General features: G+C 30.6%; 1 protein-coding gene across 1 annotated transcript in view; it reads right to left on the bottom strand.

Moving 5' to 3' along the window:
- LOC111635216 (E3 ubiquitin-protein ligase RNF19A-like) overlaps positions 1-24,382 on the bottom strand; it is a gene marked incomplete at its 3' end in the record, with an annotated part of 100,021 nt that overhangs the window by 45,625 nt on the left and 30,014 nt on the right. Inside the window, exons 3-4 of the mRNA XM_023380112.1 lie at positions 23,756-24,053; positions 8,702-8,970 (exon numbers count right to left, since the gene is read on the bottom strand). Coding sequence (XP_023235880.1) covers positions 8,702-8,970; positions 23,756-23,959 — 473 coding nt within the window. The remainder of the gene's footprint in view (positions 1-8,701; positions 8,971-23,755; positions 24,054-24,382) is intronic.

Consider the following 24,382-nt stretch of genomic DNA (forward strand, 5'->3'; position numbering starts at 1 on the left):
GGAAAACGCGGAGGTCCGATATCACTACAGTTGTTTTCGGTTACAAGTGTAACACATTATGTCAAGACATTGTGAGCGATCGACCAAAATTGACTTCGTGATCGACTGGTTGATCAAAATCTACTTGTTGTCCATCCCTGGTATATATACAGTAGAACCCCCTATAACGCTTAGATACGTTCCACGCTAACCGAAAATTACGTTGTAGGAATCATTAAATACATGAGCCAATCGCAGCCCGACACGTGTGAAGTTTACAGACTAAGGCTGTTTGAAAGGTTTTCTTCTATAAAATTAACTGATTCTAGACTAATTCCACTCAACATTTCCAAAACACGTATAATTTTTTGGGAATAATCCGTATAAACTATGCTATAAACAAAAAATTGTAGGATTACTTACCGAGTGTGCACCGTTCGACTACGCCGTTGCTCAAGCTTGTTTTCGTCGCGGAACAGCGCACGAAACGGCGGCCGCGATTTCTGATAACGAATTTTTCGCAGAAAAATAACTTGACCTTTGGAGACATCATTAATATAAATAATTTTTATGGCCGTTGAATAAGAAGTGTTTCTTTCACAAGAAATGTATAAAATTAGTGCTGTATTAGACTTACGGTACCTAATTTACATACTGTACAGACGATAATAAACTCAACTTACTAGCCTAAAATCTCCGTAGCGTGTTGCCAGGCGGCAGAAAGCATATATATAATTATAATAAAGTTACAATAAATTAAGTTAATATATAATTATATATACAGTACCTAATTTATATATAATTAATATATAATTATATGTACAGTACCTAATTTATATATAATACTAAACAGACGATAGCAAACTCAATTTAGCCGCTCCGTAGCGTGGCGTAGGGTCAGAGGTAAGTAGTTCGGCTGCTCATCCACTATTGGTCCAGACTCTATCAATCTTGTCGCGAAATGACGTTATAGGAGGTACGTTATACGAAAGTTTCTACAATTTTTTCGCTACATTATAGGAATTGTCGTTATAGGAACGTACGTTATAGGGGGGTCGACTGTAATCTATATATATAAAATTACATGTCCTGACTGACTGACTCATCATCACCCAGAGCAAACCGCTGAACCTAAAGAGGTGAAATTTGGTACACAGTTAGGGTATGTCATGAAAATGCACACTAAGAAGGAATTTTTGGAAATCCCCCATAGGGGGAGAGGGAGAGGATTAAGGCTTAACCTGAAGAACGACTTCTACTGTGCTGTTTTAGATGAAATTTTTTATTTTTGATAGTAATAAGTTCATTTCCAAATATTTACCAAAGCATTCAAATCATTTGCCCGAGCAATGCTGGGCTCATTTGCTAGTATGTCACATATAATGACATTAAGAAGTTTGTGTATTCTTTTACAGGCTTTTACAATATTTGCTAGATTATTACAAACAGGATTTCCAAAGTTTTGGCAAAGTGGATTCAAGGACTCTTCCAGGATCTTTCAAAATTTAAGAATGGTGCATAACATTTAAATGAAAGCAAATGATAGTATCAATGAACAATTTATATTTATTTTTAAGGCACCAGAAATAAGAGCCATTGCCAAACTCAAACTAAGATGGTTATTTTTTTCAACTTCCACCAACCCAGAATAAAAAAACAAGAATGAAGAACAAAACTACTTTATATGTAGAAGATAGTTACAGTCTTCACCTATTTTTCCACATAATTGCATTGTCAATTCAAGCAGACATCAAACTGTTGCCACCAGGCCATTCAGCCAACCTTTAACACTGTCAGTTAGCAGTATACAGTGTGGGCCTTGAAATTTGAGGAAACTCTTCACTAAGCTCAGAAATTGTAAACCTATGCCTTTCTCGCACCAATTGATCCACTTTGTCCACCAAATTGTCAGTTATCACACACTTCCTCCCTCAACCGCCCTCATCATAAACATTGTCATGTCCTTGTTTGAATTTTCTGCACCATTCATGCACACATCCCTAGCTCACGATGTTCTTAACATATACATTACACATCCCTTCAATGAATTTCACCTCCATTTAGCCCTTCAGCCTGTAGAAATCAAATTATTGCTCGTACTTCACAGTTGGTAGGAGACTGGATTGGTGGCATCATGTTTACGTGTTTACTGCAGAGTAGCAAATGTCTAAAATAGAATAGCTTGGCACGACACTAAGTGGTGAGGAAATATACTATTTACTAGGTGTGCACCCTGTCCCTGTCTCACATGCTTCCAATTTTTTTTCATGCGTTAGTGAAGGTTGAAAAAAAAATCCTTGTATTTTAATATTAGTTCTAAATTATTGCACAGGTTATTCCTAATAGCTACATATGTATTATACAATCAAATGTACAAATTATAATATTATACAATCAAATGTACAAATTACAAGCAAAAATGTTTACATACTGTGTGATTATTTACTTAAAAGTCCAGCATATTATAACTATAGGCACACAGCATAATCATGCCACTAATATTTACATGATATAGCTGTTGTAAATTCCTTTTATGTTGTAATGTGGACTGTATTTGTTGTTATTACAGTTAGATATTTATAAGAATAATTAAGAATTAGTATGTGTTAATAAAACAAAATTATTTAAAATTAAAATTGATGATTCTAAAACAATAAATGCAATCTTCCAAACTTTGACAATTTTGTCTTAATTTGTGTTTTAAAAGCAGTTCCTGGATAGATAAGTGGTATTTAATTGGATATACATGAGATGGATATTTAGAATAAAAGTTTCTTCCATTGGATATTTATCATTTCTCCAATTTTGGGATCAGAATCATCCTTATCCTGAATAAGCATCACAAATAAAATGATTTCTTTAATTCAAAACATCAATACAATAGATGAAAATTTCATAAATGTAAAAATTTTAATTAAGAAATTAAGAAAGCATACTTAAAATGTAAAATATAGCACTGCACTGTAATAGAACAGGATGCACTACCGTTACTATGATCTGTAATAGGATTTATTTTCATCTCAAACAACTATAAACATAAAACTGATTGGGAAAGTTTTTAATAAATATGTAACTACTATCAGAATTTATGCAGATTACAACAAATTTTTAACTCAAAATGTGCTGTAGGTACTTGAAATCCTTGATTAAAATAATTGTATAATTATTAATTAACTATTAAGTAGAAATAATTAAAGCAGCTGAAAGTGGAAGAAAAAAAGACAGATGTATGCAGTGACTGGTTTAACAAATTCTACAGTGTGCACAATAATAAAAAACAGAGAAAATTTTGAAAAGTTTTCAAGATGGCAAAGGACAAGTGAAATAAATTATGTGAAAAAGCCAATATTGATACTTTTTTAGACAGAATTAGATAACCTAAATAGGGTATAACAATTTGAAGGGCTTATCACACCAAGGCTGACTGAAAGAAGGACCAGAACTTTTATAAAAAAAAAGGTTGGTCTTTAATAATCACATATCAATATTTGATATGTGATTATTATATATATTTTTGATTTGATTTTTTATAAAAGTTCTGGTCCTTTTACATGAAATTTAATTTCTGTCAATATTTTATTTTAAATTTATAGATTTATTAGAGAAATGAGAGTTAGATAGATTTATACAGTGCGCTAGTTGGATTGTAAGTGAGAATGCAATGTATCCTGGCCAGCACACCTGTGAAAAATTCTTAAGGAACCAATTCAAAATTCTAATATCTCCGAGTAGCAATCACGGAGTACNGTGATTATTATATATATTTTTGATTTGATTTTTTATAAAAGTTCTGGTCCTTCTTTCAGTCGGCCTTGGTGTGATAAGCCCCGCAAATTGTTATACCCTATTTAGGTTATCTAATTCTGTCTAATTTATAGTCATGGGCAAAAAGCATTGTTTATTATTATTGATACTTTTTAATTAAGTGGTTTAACCAATGCAGAAATTCCAACTTACCACTAAATGGACCAATACTAATGGAATAAAGCAGAAGAATTTGTACTACTGTGTGATACTAACTTTAAATGTTCTAATGGATGGCTAGACCATTTTAAACAAAGACATGGCATAAGTTTTGGAAAACTGTGTGGAGAAGCAAAAAGTGTAAACCTACTGGATGTTGAAAACTGGTTAAGAGATATGTGGACTAAATTAAGGGAAAATATGCAAATGAAGATATTTATAATGCAGATGAAACTGGGATATTTTACAAATTTTTACCAGATAAAACATTTAAATTTAAAAACAAAAAGTGTGTGGTGGAAAACTTGTGAAAGATAGGATAATAGCTTTTGTTTGCACTAATATGACTGATACAGACAAAAGAAAACTTCTTGTAATAGGAAAATCAAATAATCCAAGGTGTTTTAAAACATAAAAACACTACCAGTAAATTACAAAGCCAACAAAAAATGGATGACATCAGATTTTTTAAGAAGAAATTCAAAAATGGGATAGAGAATTTATTAGTAAACAAAAAAGTTTTACTTTTTGTCAATAACTGCCAGCACACCCAATTTTAGAAAATTTAAAGAGCATTAAACTTGTATTCCTTCCTCCAAATTGTATAGCATACTTCAGCCAATAAATCAAGGAATGATAAGAAGCCTTAAATCTCATTTCAGAAAAATTCTTTTACAAAAAATTATTACAAATATGGATGATGATAATAAAATGGCAATCTCTTTATTAGATGCAGTTGATTTTTTGAAAAATCTTGGTGTAAGATTAGTTCGCTAATAATAGCAAACTGTTTTCACCATGCAAAATTGTGTAATAGTCAAACAGCCTATTACATTTATGAATGATAACGATAATGAGGATGACAACATTCCTCTATCAGAATTAATTAAAACATTTCAAAATTCAAAAAATGACGAATTTTTATCACCTGCTGCTAATTAATATGAGAGTGTAATTGAAGATTTAATAATATCCAAATTTTATACAGATGTAGATATTGTTGAGCAAATTAAATCTTCAGACAAAAAAAATGAGAATGGTGATGATGAAACATTAGACAGAGAAAATGGAGTGCCATCAACCAGGGAGATGCATAATGCAATAAGATTATTGAAAATGTTTTACAGATCTCGGAGAACTTCATTGAAAATAATGAAAAAAGTGTGTGATTTAGAAAATGACACTGATAAACAATTTTTAGGTGAAAAATGCCTACAATCTAAAATAACTGACTTTTTTAAGTGAATATTGTTATTGTGTCTTTTTAATTAGTTATACCTTTTGTTGCCTTTTGATTGAACATTATTTTCAAAACTGAAAGTGCCACCATTATCAAAACTTAAGACAAATAGAAATTTCTTATAAAATGTAATTTTTGAAATTTTTAATTACATCAATGTAAACTTAGACATAATAATGTAAATAAAGTTGATTTAAACATTCAGTTTACACTTTTTATTATCACACACAATTTATTATCGTGTGTAATACAATAATAAATTATTATTACCATAATAGATACAGTATACCGTAACACCATTAAGAAATAATTTTATGGTATTACATATGATGTTAAATTAGAATGGATTTTAAAATAGATTATTAAACACACTTGGTACTTTTTATGGTTCCGAAATTATGACCCTGCAAATAATCACACTTGGTTATAATGTAAAAAAATTGCCAGTTCCATGTATGGCATTATAATCAGGTTAAACTGTTTATATATATATATGTATATATATGTATATGTAGTGTGTGTGTGTGTGTGTATATACACATCACATCATGCACATTTACTTGTTCCTTTTTAATTTATAAAAAATTTAAATAGTTTACCTTTATTCTGCTAAATTGAGAAAGCCAAAAACAAAAAAGTTCCTCTGAAATGTTTTTTTTATCAGCCAATAGGCTTATAATTTTCCAAATCACATTATAAAACATGATATTAAAATAGATATAATAAAATGTTCTTAGAACATCATTGACTTTACAATTAATGCAAACTTCCAAATATGTTAAGTCAATGATGTTCTAAGAACAGTTTATTCTATTTATTTTAACGTTTTATAATGTAATTTGGAAAATTATAATAAGCCTATCGGCTGATGCCAAATCTGTTCAATCAAAATCATTTCCGATGAATTTCTTCATTTTTGGCTTTCTCAATTTAGCAGAGTAAAGACTAAAAATATTAGTCATGGTACCAACATTTAAATATCATAATTTTCTTTATTCTGATGAAAAAAACAATACTATAAAATGCAATGCAATGTAAATTAAAACCAGGAAAACAAGAAAAAAATACTATATTTTTGTTTACATCATAACATAGTGTTTTATGACAACAATTACAGTAAAATTAATTTTAGGTATTAAAAAAAACCTTAAATCCTCTTTGGGCACAGAGTATTTGCAGGATACATAATGCAAATTAATGCAATTTTTGTACATTTACAGATACATATGATTGGCCTTGATTATATCTTTGATTTCTACACTTTCTCTACTATCTAACAGTATAAAATACTTGTGGGTTTAAAAAACAATAAGATTTTTGTTTATACAGTAGAACCTCGATTATCCGGACTAATTGGAGATGAAGATAGTCCGGATAAGGAAAAATCCGGATAATCGAAACAAATACTTTAATTTGTCTTTTAACGATAATACAACACGTTTTCTTTTTGATGACATATCGGTAATATTAAAAGTAAATACTGTATTTAAATCGTGATCAAATTTTCAAGAAACAAACGTTCGTATTGAATTTGGACTACTACTGACCAACGCTAACAGACTACCTATTGTTTAAAAGGCCCTCTGGTGGCGCAAGAAGACGGATTTTATAAAATAAAAAGCAGTTGAAACTGCATTTTTATGAATAAAAATTTGACAAACTATTTATCGTTTTATGACGAGTAAAATTTTTTCGTCGCGTTTGCGGCTTTTAAGTAATGCATAAACCTTTGAGGCGCGAGGCCCTTCGGACCGCGAGGCATAGGCGGTGGCCCACGTCGTTCATGCCTTACGCCGCCCTTGGTCATAGAAATGATGTAATTTGAATATAAATTATTTATAAATACGTATGTCAAGTTATATTTTTATTACCACGTAAAATATACATAAGAGTTTACGACCACTGTGCTGGGTGAGACGTTGTTGAAACAAAAAAAGTTATGCATTCCGTCACGTACAGTACATAAACAGTGTCGTAATTCGCCAAGTGAAAATCAGCAAATTCGTAAAATTTTTGTTCATTTTGAACAATCCGGATAATCGAAAATCCGGATAATAGAGGTCTGGATAATGGAGGTTCTACTGTATTTTCTGTAATTTGATCTGTAAATGGAAAAAACTTATAAAATTTCAACTCTATAAATCATTTCAACTTTCAATTATTGACATTAAATTTTTTTAAATTTTACAGACTAGTATTATCTTTCAACTTCAGGGTAGTAAAGCTTTGTTTATTTTCTTTTGTGAAAGTAATAAACTCTGCTGGTCCCTTGCTGTAAAGAACGACAAACTGCTAATAGTTTTATTACTTTGTTTTCAAAAATTCCCTTCTCTGTCAGTAGTGGGTCAAATGACTAATAACTTTTTAGATTTAAAAACTAGTATTGCCAGTAAAGAATTCTATAATTTTATTTTTAATAATTCTTAAAATATTGATAAAATTACCAAATAAATGTTTTGGTCACAATTACTAAATGGTATTGCTACATTAATGAACATAAATTTTAATTGTTGCAAAATTGAAAGTATTATATTTCTTATCATGCTCTGATTGCAAGACAGCAGGGAGATAATACCAAAGAGAGAAAATCACATTGTCAAAAAATAGCTGCAATGACTTATTCGACATGAATTGGGATTGGTCCAGTCATAGAAACCAGGAGAAAAAGATAGAATGTGTAGAATTGTGGTAGTTTAAATATTCTACATTGTTATTTTATTGAATCGTGATTGTTATGTACAACAATCGAGAGTGAGAGTTACAGTGCTCTCACATTGCAAGACAATTTACTTTAGATGGTAGTAAGATATTGTTTTTCATAAAATTTCTGTGAAAAAAAGGGTCATAAACTTAAAAATCACTGTAGGAATTGCTTCAAAACATATCAGTTGAGGAATACTATAAAGCCCACAGTTCAACTGTTATTTATTTTTGAGAAATTCAAAAACAAAAAAAACGTTATGTATCCTATTTTTATGGCAAATAAAATACATATGCCCCAGAATCCTATTTGCCATAAAAATAATAATAATAGACATTTGATAAAACCAATCTCTCTTATTATTTTGAGTTGATATATTTATCTACAAAACCTGAAAAAAACATCACTTTTCAATATTTTCTTATAAGTGGATGTATATAGTCTCTTAAATTAATACTTTGAATCATCTTCCTTTGATTGTTAATATACAGTCAACTCCCCCTATAACACTGTTGATAATTCCGTTTTATATGAATTCCATGTTGTACGAGTCACTTATATTTTGCAAATATGCAAGCCGTTCACAGCCTGGCACACGTATTTGTAAAATCTGAGTGACTTGTACAACATGGAATTCATATAAAATGGAATTATCAACAGTGTTATGGGGGGGTCGACTGTACACAATAATTTTTATGTAAATAAATAAATGAATATATATATTATATATAACAGTTTAAATATTTGATATTTTTTGTAGGAAATAAAAAATTTACATATTTATTAATTAAATATTTATTGAAATTTAAAATTAATACCTTCCTTCAGATATTTCAATTTGTAGATATTGCTGCAAACAATCGTAACATGAATGATAACTACAGGAACTAAGTTCTGGAAAACATTGAGTAGGAAGAATCAATAAACAAACAGGACATTCAACAACATTTTGAGCTGATGCAAGATGTCCAGATGGACAATCAAAATGAGCATCGTTTCTTCCACTGGAAAGAGAATTTAATTCCGAATCTGAAGATGAATGGGCTCCAGCTGTAAAACGAATTGCATCCTTTAAACCAGAAGAATCCTATTAAAAAAAATTATATAAATAATTATTTTAATTTATAAAAAATTTAAATAGTTTACCTTTATTCTGCTAAATTGAGAAAGCCAAAAACAAAAAAGTTCCTCTGAAATGTTTTTTTTATCAGCCAATAGGCTTATAATTTTCCAAATCACATTATAAAACATGATATTAAAATAGATATAATAAAATGTTCTTAGAACATCATTGACTTTACAATTAATGCAAACTTCCAAATATGTTAAGTCAATGATGTTCTAAGAACAGTTTATTCTATTTATTTTAACGTTTTATAATGTAATTTGGAAAATTATAATAAGCCTATCGGCTGATGCCAAATCTGTTCAATCAAAATCATTTCCGATGAATTTCTTCATTTTTGGCTTTCTCAATTTAGCAGAGTAAAGACTAAAAATATTAGTCATGGTACCAACATTTAAATATCATAATTTTCTTTATTCTGATGAAAAAAACAATACTATAAAATGCAATGCAATGTAAATTAAAACCAGGAAAACAAGAAAAAAATACTATATTTTTGTTTACATCATAACATAGTGTTTTATGACAACAATTACAGTAAAATTAATTTTAGGTATTAAAAAAAACCTTAAATCCCCTTTGGGCACAGAGTATTTGCAGGATACATAATGCAAATTAATGCAATTTTTGTACATTTACAGATACATATGATTGGCCTTGATTATATCTTTGATTTCTACACTTTCTCTACTATCTAACAGTATAAAATACTTGTGGGTTTAAAAAACAATAAGATTTTTGTTTATACAGTAGAACCTCGATTATCCGGACTAATTGGAGATGAAGATAGTCCGGATAAGGAAAAATCCGGATAATCGAAACAAATACTTTAATTTGTCTTTTAACGATAATACAACACGTTTTCTTTTTGATGACATATCGGTAATATTAAAAGTAAATACTGTATTTAAATCGTGATAAAATTTTCAAGAAACAAACATTCGTATNAAAAAGGTTGGACAACCCTGCTCTAGTAACTTAATAACAAAAGTTAGAATTCTTCATACCATATTTTCATGGATTGTCTGGCACGTCAGTCTATCTGGGGAGACCGATATTTCCTTATGGTAAAGATCAGCATGCTTGTTTACACTGGGGAATGCAAGTATGCTAGTTTAAGTGAGGTTTTATATGCCTCTTCAGAGAGCAGTATGTGAAACTCACACTAGTTTTTATTCTAAAATTATGAAATTGTCAGCATTACATAAAAAAACTACAATTATATGTTTAATTTCTGCATTTTGTCTTCTTTCTAATGATTTAAAATACTCAGGGAATGCCAAAAGTGCATTTTTTGTTTATTTTATTGTAATTTGATCCAAAAACACAAAATAAACACATCAAGTTTCAGAAACTTGCAGTAAATTATTTCAACTTACACCAATTAATATCTGCTATGTATGAAATTTGAAAGGTGTTATCTTTTAAGTTCAGGGTAGATTGTCAATGCAGCCCACACTGACAATCTCCTTACTACTACTACTGTCAATTAGTCACTAATTGTTTTATTGCCCTGTAAACAAAACTCTCCTCCTATTACAATTTTATATCAATTAGTAATCTAATATAATTTGTCATATTAAATTTTATATCATACTATAACAGCTTCAAATTTTTAAATTTTAAAATTATGTTGAAATTTGGACCATCAAGTCACAAACTAGATCTTTTATATTTTAAACTAGGCACAGTTTATTTTCTGTCCAAACACAAACTAGGAATTGAGTTGTAGCACTAGCAAGTCAATAATTTTGTTTCAGAAGCCATCTAAAATGATCAAAAAAGAATTTTAAAAATTTTACACACTTGTGCTAGTGACCTTGGATATTGCCACTTTGACCCCAGTGTATCTCAAAAAGGAAATTTTGGATCCCCAATTTTTATTACATTTTTAACTTCCTTGTCTCTCATTATTATTATGTAAAATGACAAAGTTTAAACAAAATCAACCAATCAATATTTGAGAACAAACTCAATTCTATAAGCCACATAAAAGAGGCTTTTCTAATGCTCCACTTCAAATACAGAATTCTTTTATTACAAGTTCTCTTAGTTATATGATTCTACAGACTCTTCAATGCATGTAAACTTATAATTAAGTGAAAGTTTATAAGCATTACATGCTTATAAACTTTCACTTAATTTTCAGTACTCAAAATGTTTTAAAGCTTAAAATTTGACAATGCTAATATTAGTTTTTGAACCATGTAGAATGTACATAATATGAGCTATATTTATTAGTAAATAAAATCATAATTTCAACAAAGATTTGGGAAGATATTGAAGTTTATAAGATGGATAAGACAACTTTTGAAAAAATTGAAAATATGGATAATGTGTAGTTTGAAAAGACAGAAATTTAATGCAGAAAACTGACTATATGCTATAAAGCTGTGTTTTAAAATGAAAACATTTTATTATGATAATTCTTTACATTAGTAATCAGATAGCACAGATGGTACAAAAATTTTAAAAAGTAGATAAGACATAGTTTGGAATGACATGTCTAATACACACTGTTANATCTTTAAATTATCATCTTTGATTAAATATGCTAATAGGGTACTTAACTTCCTATTTATCATTGAGACTAGCACAAAAGAAATACAATAACCTAGTTATTTAATCAACAATTATCTTTCAAAGAAGCTATTCAGAATTACTATAGGCATTTGAGGGAAAAAAAATCAACTCTGAAAATTAGTTACTTTGATTCCTGTATATATATATAGTCAGTCTATGACATTTTTACTTGGTGAAGAGTCACTGCCATGACTCTCAATCTTTAAATATTTAATATCAATAAGTATAATGATAATAAAACTCAATAATATTTAATAACAGTATAATGCAATTTAAATTTTTATTTAAATACATTAAATTTAATGTAAGTATAATAATTAATTTTACTAAGCATATTAATTTTACTAATATTAATTTAGCCCACTGTAAAATGTTAAAAGCATTTAATTACTTTTCAGAAAACAAATTTTCTATTGAAACTAATTAACAAATCAATTTCTAAATATTGATTAAGCATTCAAACTGCCTCAGTGAATCTACTTAAAGATTTAAAACAATTAACTGGTTTGAATGTTACTCTAATCTTTGCTAAAACAAGGTTGTTAATATCACATTAACATCATTGTTTGCTATAGTATAAAACTTATATCTAAACTACATATATTCATTAAGCAACAGGAAAATGGTTATCAATTGGCCAAATCAAAATCTAATTAAAAACTGAAACCAATTAAACAACTTTTATGACTAGATGCATAAGAGTCAATTAAAAACAGCCTTAACTAGCTAATTGTCTACTTAAATACTTAATTGTTCATTTAGCTATTGTCCATTAATTAACTGCTTCTAAACAGTTAATTGTTCATTACACAATTTAAGAAGAAGTAAAAGATCATTGTACAACATCAATTAATCTTCTATTATACATTTTGAAATTTTATAAACAATAAAGGTCATTAATGATCAGATGCTTCCAGATTTGTTAATAAGAGACTTAATCAAAATCATTTTGCAAAGACAGAGAACAAAAAGCAACTAATTATTATTGTATAAAAACTACTTTATATCCAGGAAGAAATATATCCAAAATCAAAACATCATCATCTATTTATGACTGTCACCTCTAAGCCTTTAGATTTCTGGTACAGTTAGAATATAATAAATGAACAAACATTTTTGTTTCTTTGCCCAGAATCTGTCCAAAGGACATTCCACATTTGGAATGATAGTGAACCTGAAGAAGATTCTGGGCAAAGTACAAAAACATTTGTTCATCTATTATATTCGAACTGTACCAAAAATCTAAAGGCTTAGAGGTGACACTTATTTGTACCGGTATTTTCTCTAGAAAGTGATCTATTTCTGAAAAAAAAGGGGAAGTTTAATATATGGAATTATCATTCCAATAATTTTATATACCATATATTTTCAACCTTATAAGAAACACCATTGTAATGGATGCATTACATTTTTCATATTGATTTTTTGGGAAAAAAATATTCTTCACAGTATAAGATGCATTTGGCTTATTGGACTCATCCATTTTCAGATTAATTTCAGGTACAAAAAAATGTGTTATAAAAAAAACCAACAATAATTATTATTTGATGAAACAAATTTAAAAAGTACTATTAGATGGGTGCATGAAAATAATAAAAACAACTAGATAAACTTCTTACTGTCTAGTAAATGAAAGCAAATTATAAATCTATTATAAAATAATGTTTTAATTGCCTTGTTGTTTTTTATGAGAGTTTTTTCAACCAAAGTATTTAAATCATTCTAAACTTTTACCATTCTGACCATGTAAATGTCCCGGGAAAGCAGTTACCAGCTGTTCTCGATGTCAACTGGTTTGTAAGCAATATAGACTGCACATGTAAATTTTCATGCCTGTCAAATGAAAGAATAATAATCTCTGCAGCTATATTTATCAAATACAGTAAAAGCATTTCTTGGTTATTTTAAATTTTTCATAGTTTTTCTATAAAAGCACGTTTTTTACATCTAATGATATTACTTTTACAGTGTTCAAAATGAATTGCAACAACTTGGGATCACTGGAATCACACAAGCAGCCAAAGACAGATGTAGCTATCACAGACTATCACCTTTTAGCAAATCTTCTGGACCAGGATGCAAAGCTCACAGACAGAATGAAAGATGCTGCACTAACTCTATGCCATGCTTACTACCCAGATGCTATGCCTTCAGTTTTAAAATACTTGGCAAAAATTAGCCCATTTCTGCAACACATTTGCAGAGTCTGTGTTAACTGATATTGCTCCTCTTACATGATGGCAGTCACTACGTAACAGAATTGATGAACCTGTTTTAAAATTAGTTACACAGCTGCACACAGCAGTGGCTTCTTTAGCAGGAATTGAAAGAATTTTCTCTACCTATGGATTTGTTCATTCAAAACTTAGAAATCAACATGGACAGGAAAAGGCAGCAAAGCTTGTTAAAGTTTTCAAGCACCTAAACAAAAACTACTGAGCATTGTACATTTCTGAAAATAAGAAATTCTTCAAGACTGCAGAAGCCACTGCTGTCAATCCTGTTTTGGTGTATTGTACACGCAAATCTTAAAAATGCCATTGCATAAAGAAACATTTAAAAATGCTATATTTTATATTAAATAAAACATTCTGTACATTCTTGAGTCTTACACTAAAGTTTTTCTGTTTTAAAGTAAAATTTTTTTTCTTTTTCTATTTTACTAGATCAAGTGTTTTATTTAAAAAAAAACCATGTTTTAAATGTTTTAAAACATTTGTTTTAAAAAAATGTTTTAAATGTTTTAAATCCAATGCTTATGTTTTAAAACATTTTTTTTAAAATCATGCCAACCCTGCTTGTTACATCTGGTATATGTAAAATTGAAGAATTGTACAAAGAGTAAGCAGGATGATATGATTGAGGAGGAGCCATCTAGTTAACATTTTGACATTGGTCCAAGTGTAGTACCAAAATCCAGCAAGGCCATGAAATACAGAGTAATCATAATTTAAGTTTCACTTTGAATGCCTTATAAAATGATAACTATTAGACCAAACGTTTCTAAACCTGGAAATATTATAAAGGTGGTCATGGAATTTCATAACCTGCAAAAAAATAACTAGTTCAAAAAGAATCACCACCAAAGGAAAATGGCACTTTATGAACACCCAGTGTTTTTGCAAATTCATATCTCATGTCATATGGTTTTACTGCTAAAACCACTTTTATCAGGACATCAGACATTTGTCAGAGCTGATAGATGCAATTTGCTGGCATATTCATAACATTCCAGCTGATATGCTTTGAGCTACTATGAAGAGTGTAATATTGCACTTTAACATGGTTACAGGAAATAATGTACTACAAAATGAACATCTACTGCTATGACTGTTATTTGTAAAATGTGTTACGATGTCAATACAAAGAATAAACCTTAATTTTTCCCCTGGTGGTGACTTTTTGAACTAATTATTTTTTGCAAGTTATGAAATTCCACAACCTCCTTTATAATATTTCCATGTTTAGAAACATTTGGTCTAGTAGTTATCATTTTATAGGAGGTTCAAAGTGAAACTTAAATTATGACTACCCTGTATTTCAGTCATGAAGACCNGCATGATTTGCATAAGACTATGGCTTGGGAATCACAGATTTGCATAACGTTACGGCTGGTGATGGCTAATTGGTTGGCCGGGAATCACGCCACATGACATTTGCATAGTGCTACGGTTCAGTAAGCACTAATTGGTCATCGAGTCCGATGTTGACGCTATAAAAAGGCGACAGTTCGACACATCGGATATACGTCACTCTCGTCTAAGTTCGACTTGGGAATTTTTTTGTTCAATAATAAATGTGAATTCTTCCTCCTGGAAAAAATAAGACCTCCCCCTGAAAATAAGGCCTAGCACACTTTTCAGAGCAAAAATTAATATAAGACACTGTCTTATTTTCGGGGAAACACGGTAGAAGTATTAATAAATGCAATTACTAACACATGCAATAAAACTACTATTTTGATTGGTTAGAGCTCTGAATCAGGCTGAAAACGTTTGTTTGTTTCAAATAAATTATATTTCTCGGCAAGAATAAGGTGTTAGTTATATGTATAGTGATTTGCTGAGTACTTTATGATATTATTGTATGTATATTGTCTAATAACAAATAACACATTTCATTTTCAAAATTTCCTTATCAAATTTACTTTCATTTAGAACAGTGTTTCTCCACTGGGGTCACATGCCCCCTATTTGAGAAACACTGCTCTAAATGAACCAAAAAGACTCACTATTTTGTTTTTATAGATTAAATTAAAAATTACTACATAAAAGTCATATTTTTAAAGATCTCTTAGACAAATGCAAGCAAATGAAAGTACCAGATCTTATGAAAAGTAAAGAAAAATCAAAATGTTGCCGAAAGTTCAGATTAAGGTTAACAAGAAAGCTCAGAAGATGACAATATTCTGTCAAAAAGGAAAGTAGACAGTAAAGAAAAATTAATATTAATGTGCAATCCTTCTGACTGTAATTCTTAGTTAATTATTGATTGCTTTAATAAACATATTTTTATTCATTAAGAAAAAGAATAGTATACTTTTGTTAACTTTTAAAACCNTAAATGTTTTAAATCCAATGCTTATGTTTTAAAACATTTTTTTTAAAATCATGCCAACCCTGCTTGTTACATCTGGTATATGTAAAATTGAAGAATTGTACAAAGAGTAAGCAGGATGATATGATTGAGGAGGAGCCATCTAGTTAACATTTTGACATTGGTCCAAGTGTAGTACCAAAATCCAGCAAGGCCATGAAAAACAGAGTAATCATAATTTAAGTTTCACTTTGAATGCCTTATAAAATGATAACTATTAGACCAAATGTTTCTAAACCTGGAAATATTATAAAGGTGGTCATGGAATTTCATAACCTGCAAAAAAATAACTAGTTCAAAAAGAATCACCACCAAAGGAAAATGGCACTTTATGAACACCCAGTGTTTTTGCAAATTCATATCTCATGTCATATGGTTTTACTGCTAAAACCACTTTTATCAGGACATCAGACATTTGTCAGAGCTGATAGATGCAATTTGCTGGCATATTCATAACATTCCAGCTGATATGCTTTGAGCTACTATGAAGAGTGTAATATTGCACTTTAACATGGTTACAGGAAATAATGTACTACAAAATGAACATCTACTGCTATGACTGTTATTTGTAAAATGTGTTACGATGTCAATACAAAGAATAAACCTTAATTTTTCCCCTGGTGGTGACTTTTTGAACTAATTATTTTTTGCAAGTTATGAAATTCCACGACCTCCTTTATAATATTTCCATGTTTAGAAACATTTGGTCTAGTAGTTATCATTTTATAGGAGGTTCAAAGTGAAACTTAAATTATGACTACCCTGTATTTCAGTCATGAAGACCTTCCTGACAAATTTCAGCATAAACAAACAGGCTGTACATGACATTGCTAATACCAAGCAGTTGTACTCAATAGGCAGAAAAATGGCATCAAAACAAACCAAGATGGACAAGTTTTTTAACAAACCACAAAGTGAAGTGAAGTGCTAATAAACATACTGTACCTCTTTTTGCATTTACAGTGCATACAGATAATTCCATCTGCAATTCCCTGACCAATTATGACATTATTCCTTGACTTATTAACATCTCTGCATTTCCCCTTTCCATTAAGTATTCGGCCAAGTATTTAAGCCCATTCTNTTTAAAGTCAGGTTTTCAAAAACACCATTGACGACGACTCTCTTTCCTGCCAAAACTTTACTGCTTCCATTATAAGTTTTATGGAGAGGTGGAAAGAAGTGTAATGATCTTGAATGCATTTGTGCTGGACCATTATTTAAATAAGAAAAAGACTTGTGTCATAAAATCAAATTTTCTTAAAGCGAGAAGATGGGAAATTGAAAATAATTTAAGCAGAAGAAACTACGCACTCTGCAAGAGGCAGAAATCGCTTTATAGCATGCTATTTTTGGTCTAGCACAGACCTATTCAAGGTCATTATATTTCTTCCCATCTCTCCCCAAAACATATAGTGGAAGTGGTGAAATTTTTGTGAGAAAGCAGGTCCTCATGAATGGTGTTTTTTGAAAACCAACTTTAACCCTATAGCAATATTTTGGTATACTTCCAAAATTCTGCAGACCATCAGAAGATGAAAATTTGCAGTTAGAGAGAAGACATATCACAGATTATCAATCTGTCAAAATTGGCAGGATTATTATCTTCACATGCTGTATGTGGCCAGCAGCGAAAAATACAACAAATAAATATACATAAATTGCATGAGGTCAATCACTCAATCCAAAATGTCAATCCAATTTTTTGACCTTTGTGACATTTGGTTAACTCATTGACAGCAATGAGTTAACCAAATGTCACAAAGGTCAAAAAATTGGGAGAGTTTTTTATGGAACACAACTGCAATCATTTAAGGCATGAATCTGTCTTTGTGTTATTAGAGGAAGGATAACATGTAAATGAGTAAAGTCTTGATAGTTATCATGTTCCAAGTTAATAGCTATCGGTTCAGGTAGTGGCACACTTGAAATATTCATGTCGAAGTTGACACGCTCTCTATACAATCTGCATCCTTCGGCATTAGTTATTTTGGGCTTTTCTGATTCCTTTAAAATTTTTCTTTCCAACGATATATGTTTCTTACATTTCCATTCTTATAGTGAGACCTCAGTTAACAAGCATAATTCGTTTAGAATCTTACTCATAATGCGAAATACTCATTAAGTGAAACAATTTTTCCCATATAAATTAATGTAAAATATGACAATGAGTTCCATGCTAAAAAAAAAAAATACTCAAATATTTTATGTATAACATTTATTCAAAAAAATTATACAATATACATTGTTAAGGAGCGTGAATCATCTTTATCTTTTCTTCTGGTGCTAAATGAACCAACCTGGAATGCAAATTCAATTTGCAGAGAACAAATAAAAAATTGAAATATGTCTGATAAACATGCCAAATGATATTCCAAACTCTTGGGCTATGTAAAGGCTATAATTAAATATTAGAAATTAATTAATTTGACTAGAGCAGTGATTCTCAACCACTGTGACGCGGCACTTTAATGTGCTGTTAGATTTTTGAAGTGTGCTGCCACTGCAAATACCCATACATAAACGACGTCAGACAAGTAGTTCAATCAGTTCTAACTTCCTAGGGCACATTTGAAAATTGTAACCAGTGTTACCATAACTGCCAGTAGTTACCAAGGCATTTATAAAATGTGACCTAAATAACCAACTGCATTTAAAAATCACTGTTATGACATCACTGATTGTCCTGTGGTACTTACTGAAGTAACTGTGTGCCACCAAATTTTTAAATTATTAAAAGAGTACCATGACGAAAAAAAGGTTGAGAATCACTGGACTAGAGGTAGGCAGTTAGGCTGCCATTTCATATTAAATTTATTAATTATAAATAATTAATTTTTAATTTAGACATTTAGGGAATTTAATACGAGATGGCAGCATAACTAGTCAAATTAATTAATTTCTAATATTTAAGTATAGCCTTTACATAGTCCATGAATTTGGTATAGCATTTGGCATGTTTATTACATAACAGGCTATGGCTGTTGACGTTTATATGTAATATGTCTGAACGTAAGTTTAAAAGAATGTGTGATCACAAACAACACTAAAATGCTAGTAGAATGAGTGCTAAACACAGACGCTCGTTAAGCAATTTATTTTTTTACAACTTGTTTTGCTCGTTATGCGAATTACTTGTTATGAGAGGTGCTTGTTAAGCAAGGTTCCACTGTATTTCCTTTGCAATTTCTTCAACTCACACAGTTATTAGTAATTTTTTCCAGATATACTGTATTTCTGTCCATAATGTTTAGTGCACCATGTATACTCGATGTGCATATTAAATATTCTGATTTACAAAATACTATCATGCCAGATTATTACTGGACAATTCCTGATTACTGGCTACTTTTCAGAGAGTTCTAAATTACTGACATTATGGTTGGTTGGTTTTGGAAGTTTTTGATATATGAGCCTAGGTAGGCCAAAGAATACCAAGTTTATCCAGTTATGCTGACATTCTGGATTATGAAGTGTTGGATTAATGAACTTCTATCGTAAAGGATGCACCAATGAAACTGCTCCATTTGTCTTATGCAATAAAACAAGCAATTTGTTTTTAAATTTTTATTTTTTTACATGGATAGAATAATAGTTTAGTTATGAAAATAACGGAGTTAAATTCATTCTCCTTTCATCTGTACAACCTTCATCGTTGCAATGAATATGTTACATGCAGCATAACTTCATCGTTCAATCATAACTTTGTTCAAGATCTTTGCCAAATAAAAAGATTTTGAACAAGATGACAACTTTGTTCCAAATCTTTTTTATAAATTCCAAATCTTCAAATAGTTCTCATGGAGTCCTTTGATGCTATAGACATTTGTAATGTGGATTTTGTCCAGTATACAGACCCAAATACAGTAGTCTAGTGGGTTATGGTCTGGTGATAAAATAGGCAATTCATTTGGCATGATGAATGCTGGTATATTTTCTCCAGCAAGGACACCATACAGTTGGCCTTATATGACAGCATAGAATCCTGCTTAAAGTAGAAATGATCCTTTCCAAACATGTTCCTGATGTTTAACTTTAGATAACCCACCAGGATGTAAGTGATATAATGATTCACTTTAATTCCAGTTTGACAAATACCAATGGCACCTTACTGAAAACAGAGATAGCACTCAAATCATGACCTGGGATATGTTCTATGATCTGTATCTTGCTCTGGGAACAGCCTTTATGGACTCTGCTTAGATGCAGTTATTCTGGCTATAGAATTTATGTTGCAGCTAGAACATTTTTTTATCATAAAAAAGAATCAAATGATTTTGATGTTGGAAATCAACTTTGTGCATCTCTCCACCATAGCTTCTCTATCAGGCCACAAATTTTTTGTTTCTTGTAAGCACAGAAGTGTAGGTTACTTTGAATGGTTTGATGTATTGATGATTTACTATCGTAAGTTTGCAGCCAATCTTCCTTGCCAACTGCTCAGATGGAATTTGATTTAGATGATCAGATGCTCCTTACACTTAACCACTTTTGACATCCATACAGAGCTGTGTTTTCCATGCCAAGAAGTAGATCTGACTTCCCCTGTATTGCTATACAGCTTTACAGCTTCTGGATAAACCTCCATTTCAGTCCCAGACACTTCAAAATGTTCTGAGTTTTCAGATCTTCTAGGTGAAGAAATAGCACTGCTTTATGATTTGCCTCTATTTTCATAACATTTCTGCATGAACAATAATATTTGCATATCTAAATGAGTAATGCATCTTGCATACATTATTTAACAGCTGACTTGTTCATTCAGGGTTGGAACAAATCTTACCTAACAAGTGAAAAAGTTTCGTTGAGAGATATGGTACATAAAAATAATATAATATACCAAAGTAATATTTATTATGTACGAGGGCTATTTTTTAAATAAAGTACATTTTTAATAATAAGAAAAATACAGTGGTGCCTCGTATAACATACTTAATCCGTTCCAGGTGCATGTCCGTTAAGTGAAAAATTCATTATACGAAACGCATTTTACCATAGAAATACATGTTAAAACATATAATTTGTTCCACAGCATAAAATAACCGTACTGTTCCATAAAGAAAAAAAATGAAAATGGAGCAGTCACCAATTATGCCAGATAGTGAGATGATGTGAGGAGGAGGTGGAGGAACACTTTCTTTACACATTCATACAGATACAGACATTTTACACATTGCAGCTGGTCTCTTTTTATTGTTTTTTAATCGGAGTCAGATTCAGGAGAGGCTACCGGAGCTTGCAGGGTCATCTCCTCTTGTTCCATCCTTTGTTTTTTGGCAGCTTGCTTCTTGAAAAACATGTCCAAGGTGGTATGTTTCTCTCTCTTTTCTTCAACACCTGTCGGAAATGACAGGCAAAGGTGTCATTGTAGAGATCATTGATCCTGTTGGCCTCAGCTCTGTTTGGATAATGAGTGTTGGTAAACTCCTTGAACCTCTCCCCATTTGACAAGGAAGTTTTTGTCAACTTTCACTCCTTCTGATAATGTCTTGCTTTGTTTCAATTGAAATAACCTGTCTGTTTTTTTAGAAGCCATGATTTGCACAACACTTGAATAAATGTAAATACCCTGCACTGAGGTGATGTATGTAATAAGCAAGGGAGCAAGCCGAATCCCAACAGGAGCTCTGTACTTTAGATATACTAATAATATCTTCTAATAATACTAATATATTATAAAAATAGCAGATTGTCATTGGCAACGGCAAAAGAGCGAAAACATCATTTGCACTTGTTCACAGAAAGTTTGTTGTTCACCTCACATAACTGCTGAACGGAAAGTCTGTTGTTTGTAGCCAGTTCGTTGCTAGAGTCATGTAATGGCCAAACAGAAAGTCTGTTGTTTACAGTGTCCTTTATTCGAGGTGTACATTATATGAAACACCCACTATACTGTAAATATCATTAAAATATATTTTTTCCCATATTATACATACTTTTATCTACTTTTCTACATAATTTCCATTTTTGCTCAAATATTTGTCATACCGCTCAAAAATTTTTTAAATTCAGACTTCAAAGAAATCTGCTGCCTGCCGCCAGAAGACATTAGGCCGCGCTGCTTGTCTTGCATGGCACAGCGGAGTTTTCTCAAGGTCACAATAAGCATCAGAATTGATTGTTGTGCCTCTTGGCATAAAATCCACTAACAAAGTCCCTTTCCTGTCCCAAAAGACAGTTACCACAATCTTTCATGCTGAAATCAAATAGTAGATCATATCTTACAGTCGGCGGGTGACTCAATTTTCTTAAACATTATAAACTTCAACAGATCAGCACACAGACAGACAATATGACTGCAAATGGCATCTAAATACGCACAAAGCATGCTGAAAGCAGATGCTCATGCACACTGCTGCAATCGTGCGTCATTCTCACTCTTATTCACAAACAGACCTTATTTAAAAAATAGCACTCAATTATTTTTCATAATCATGATCAATAAATGTTATATTCAATATTATATAACCAAATTCTTGTTAATGAGCTTTTTTATGCTTGAAAGAGCTTGAAGAATGACTTATTTTTCATTGTTTACAGTTATTGACTCCAGTAAAAGATTTTTTTTTCAATTACTATTCTCAAAGTTATTTTAACTAAAAATCAAGTAAAAGTTTCTTTAAAAAAACTAGTTCTAATGTTTTATTATACAGTGGTACCTCAGGATACAAAATTAATCCGTTCCGACGCTGAGATTGTATCATAAAAATGTCGTAAGGTGAATCATTTTTCCCCATACGATTACATGTAAAACCAAATAATTTGTTCCAACACGAAAAACATACTCAAATTAAAGCTAAGTAATACATTAAAAAAAATAATAATAACTATAGTAAGGAAAACACTGAAAAATGCGTTTTGTAGTTGTAAATGTATAAATAATCGTAATAGAATAATAATTGATAAAAAAAAATGTAGTTTTATTTGCACTTTACCTTTGAGGATAGACGATGGTGGAGGTGTAAATAGGTGGCGGAAGAGAAGGAAAAGGAAAATAATACTAAAACTTAACTTACATAACATAATGTAACAATAACTTAAAAATAACTTAGAAAAGATAAAAAAAAATTAGTGTTGTTTTATATATATATATTTTTTAATTTTTATTCACTGCTTTTTGCTTTCTTTCCTTCACTTCCACCAGCTGAAAGCTTGGTAAAATATCTATCCAAACAGGTTTGGCTTTGCCTACATTTTAAAATGTTTCTAAAATGACTTAGGCAAATATCATTACTCCAAGCAGCAATATGGCCAGTGTGAACCTTTTCGGGATGTTTCTTTTCAATAAAATCAGTCACTTTCTGATAATACCTCAAGATTTCCTTTATCGAGCGAGATCCTTCCACGACGAAGCAAACACACAGACTGAGACCAATAAACAGAAGTGAATAAAAAATGGCACCGCAAACTAACGTAACGTTGTATGGTGAGTTTTTATTCGTATCGTGGAGGAAAAGTATGTTCGAATTTCTTGTCATATCCTGAAAATTTCGTATGCTGGGGCGTTCGTATCCTGAGATACCACTGTATTTATCTAAGAAAAAATAAGTGACAAAATGTACAGTACCTTATGATCTGGTCCAGATGTAAGATTAATTGAATTATTGTGAGAGCAGGAATCAACATCTAAAGGAACAGTACAATGTCTTCCCATGCTCCTTCTACCAAATGCTGTGCTACCAAAAATTCGTCGAAGAGAAAAACGTCCTAATCCTCGTTTCCGTGTAACAGATGAATGAGAAAGTGCAGGGCCAGCAGAAGATCCAGCCATGATAAATGGGAGATGAATATTTATAAAGGTAGAAAAAATGGGATATTTGCCAAAACTATACTTGTTAAGGCAACCCTTATGTTTTCATGAGACACTAGAAAAACACATTTTATATAATTATTTCAGTAAAAATTCAAATAGTAAAAAAGTTTAAATAATAATTTATACTATTTTTTAAATTTACAATCAATTATATTTTTTAATGCAAAAAGATTATTTCAAATATCTTTCCTATAACATTAAAATCTTGCTTATAAATATGACATCATTTTCATTATTCTTAACTCTGATATTAAATAGTTTCGATGATTCATTAACAAAATTCAATATATATTTAGTGTAAAAATATAATGTTAAAAACAACAACTAAAATGATAATTAAGTATTTGCAGAATTTTTAGAAAATTTCATTTTATCATATGA

Source organism: Centruroides sculpturatus, unplaced genomic scaffold (genome assembly GCF_000671375.1).
Source record: "Centruroides sculpturatus isolate CEXI.00-Female unplaced genomic scaffold, Cexi_2.0 scaffold878, whole genome shotgun sequence".
Lineage (NCBI taxonomy): Eukaryota > Metazoa > Arthropoda > Arachnida > Scorpiones > Buthidae > Centruroides > Centruroides sculpturatus.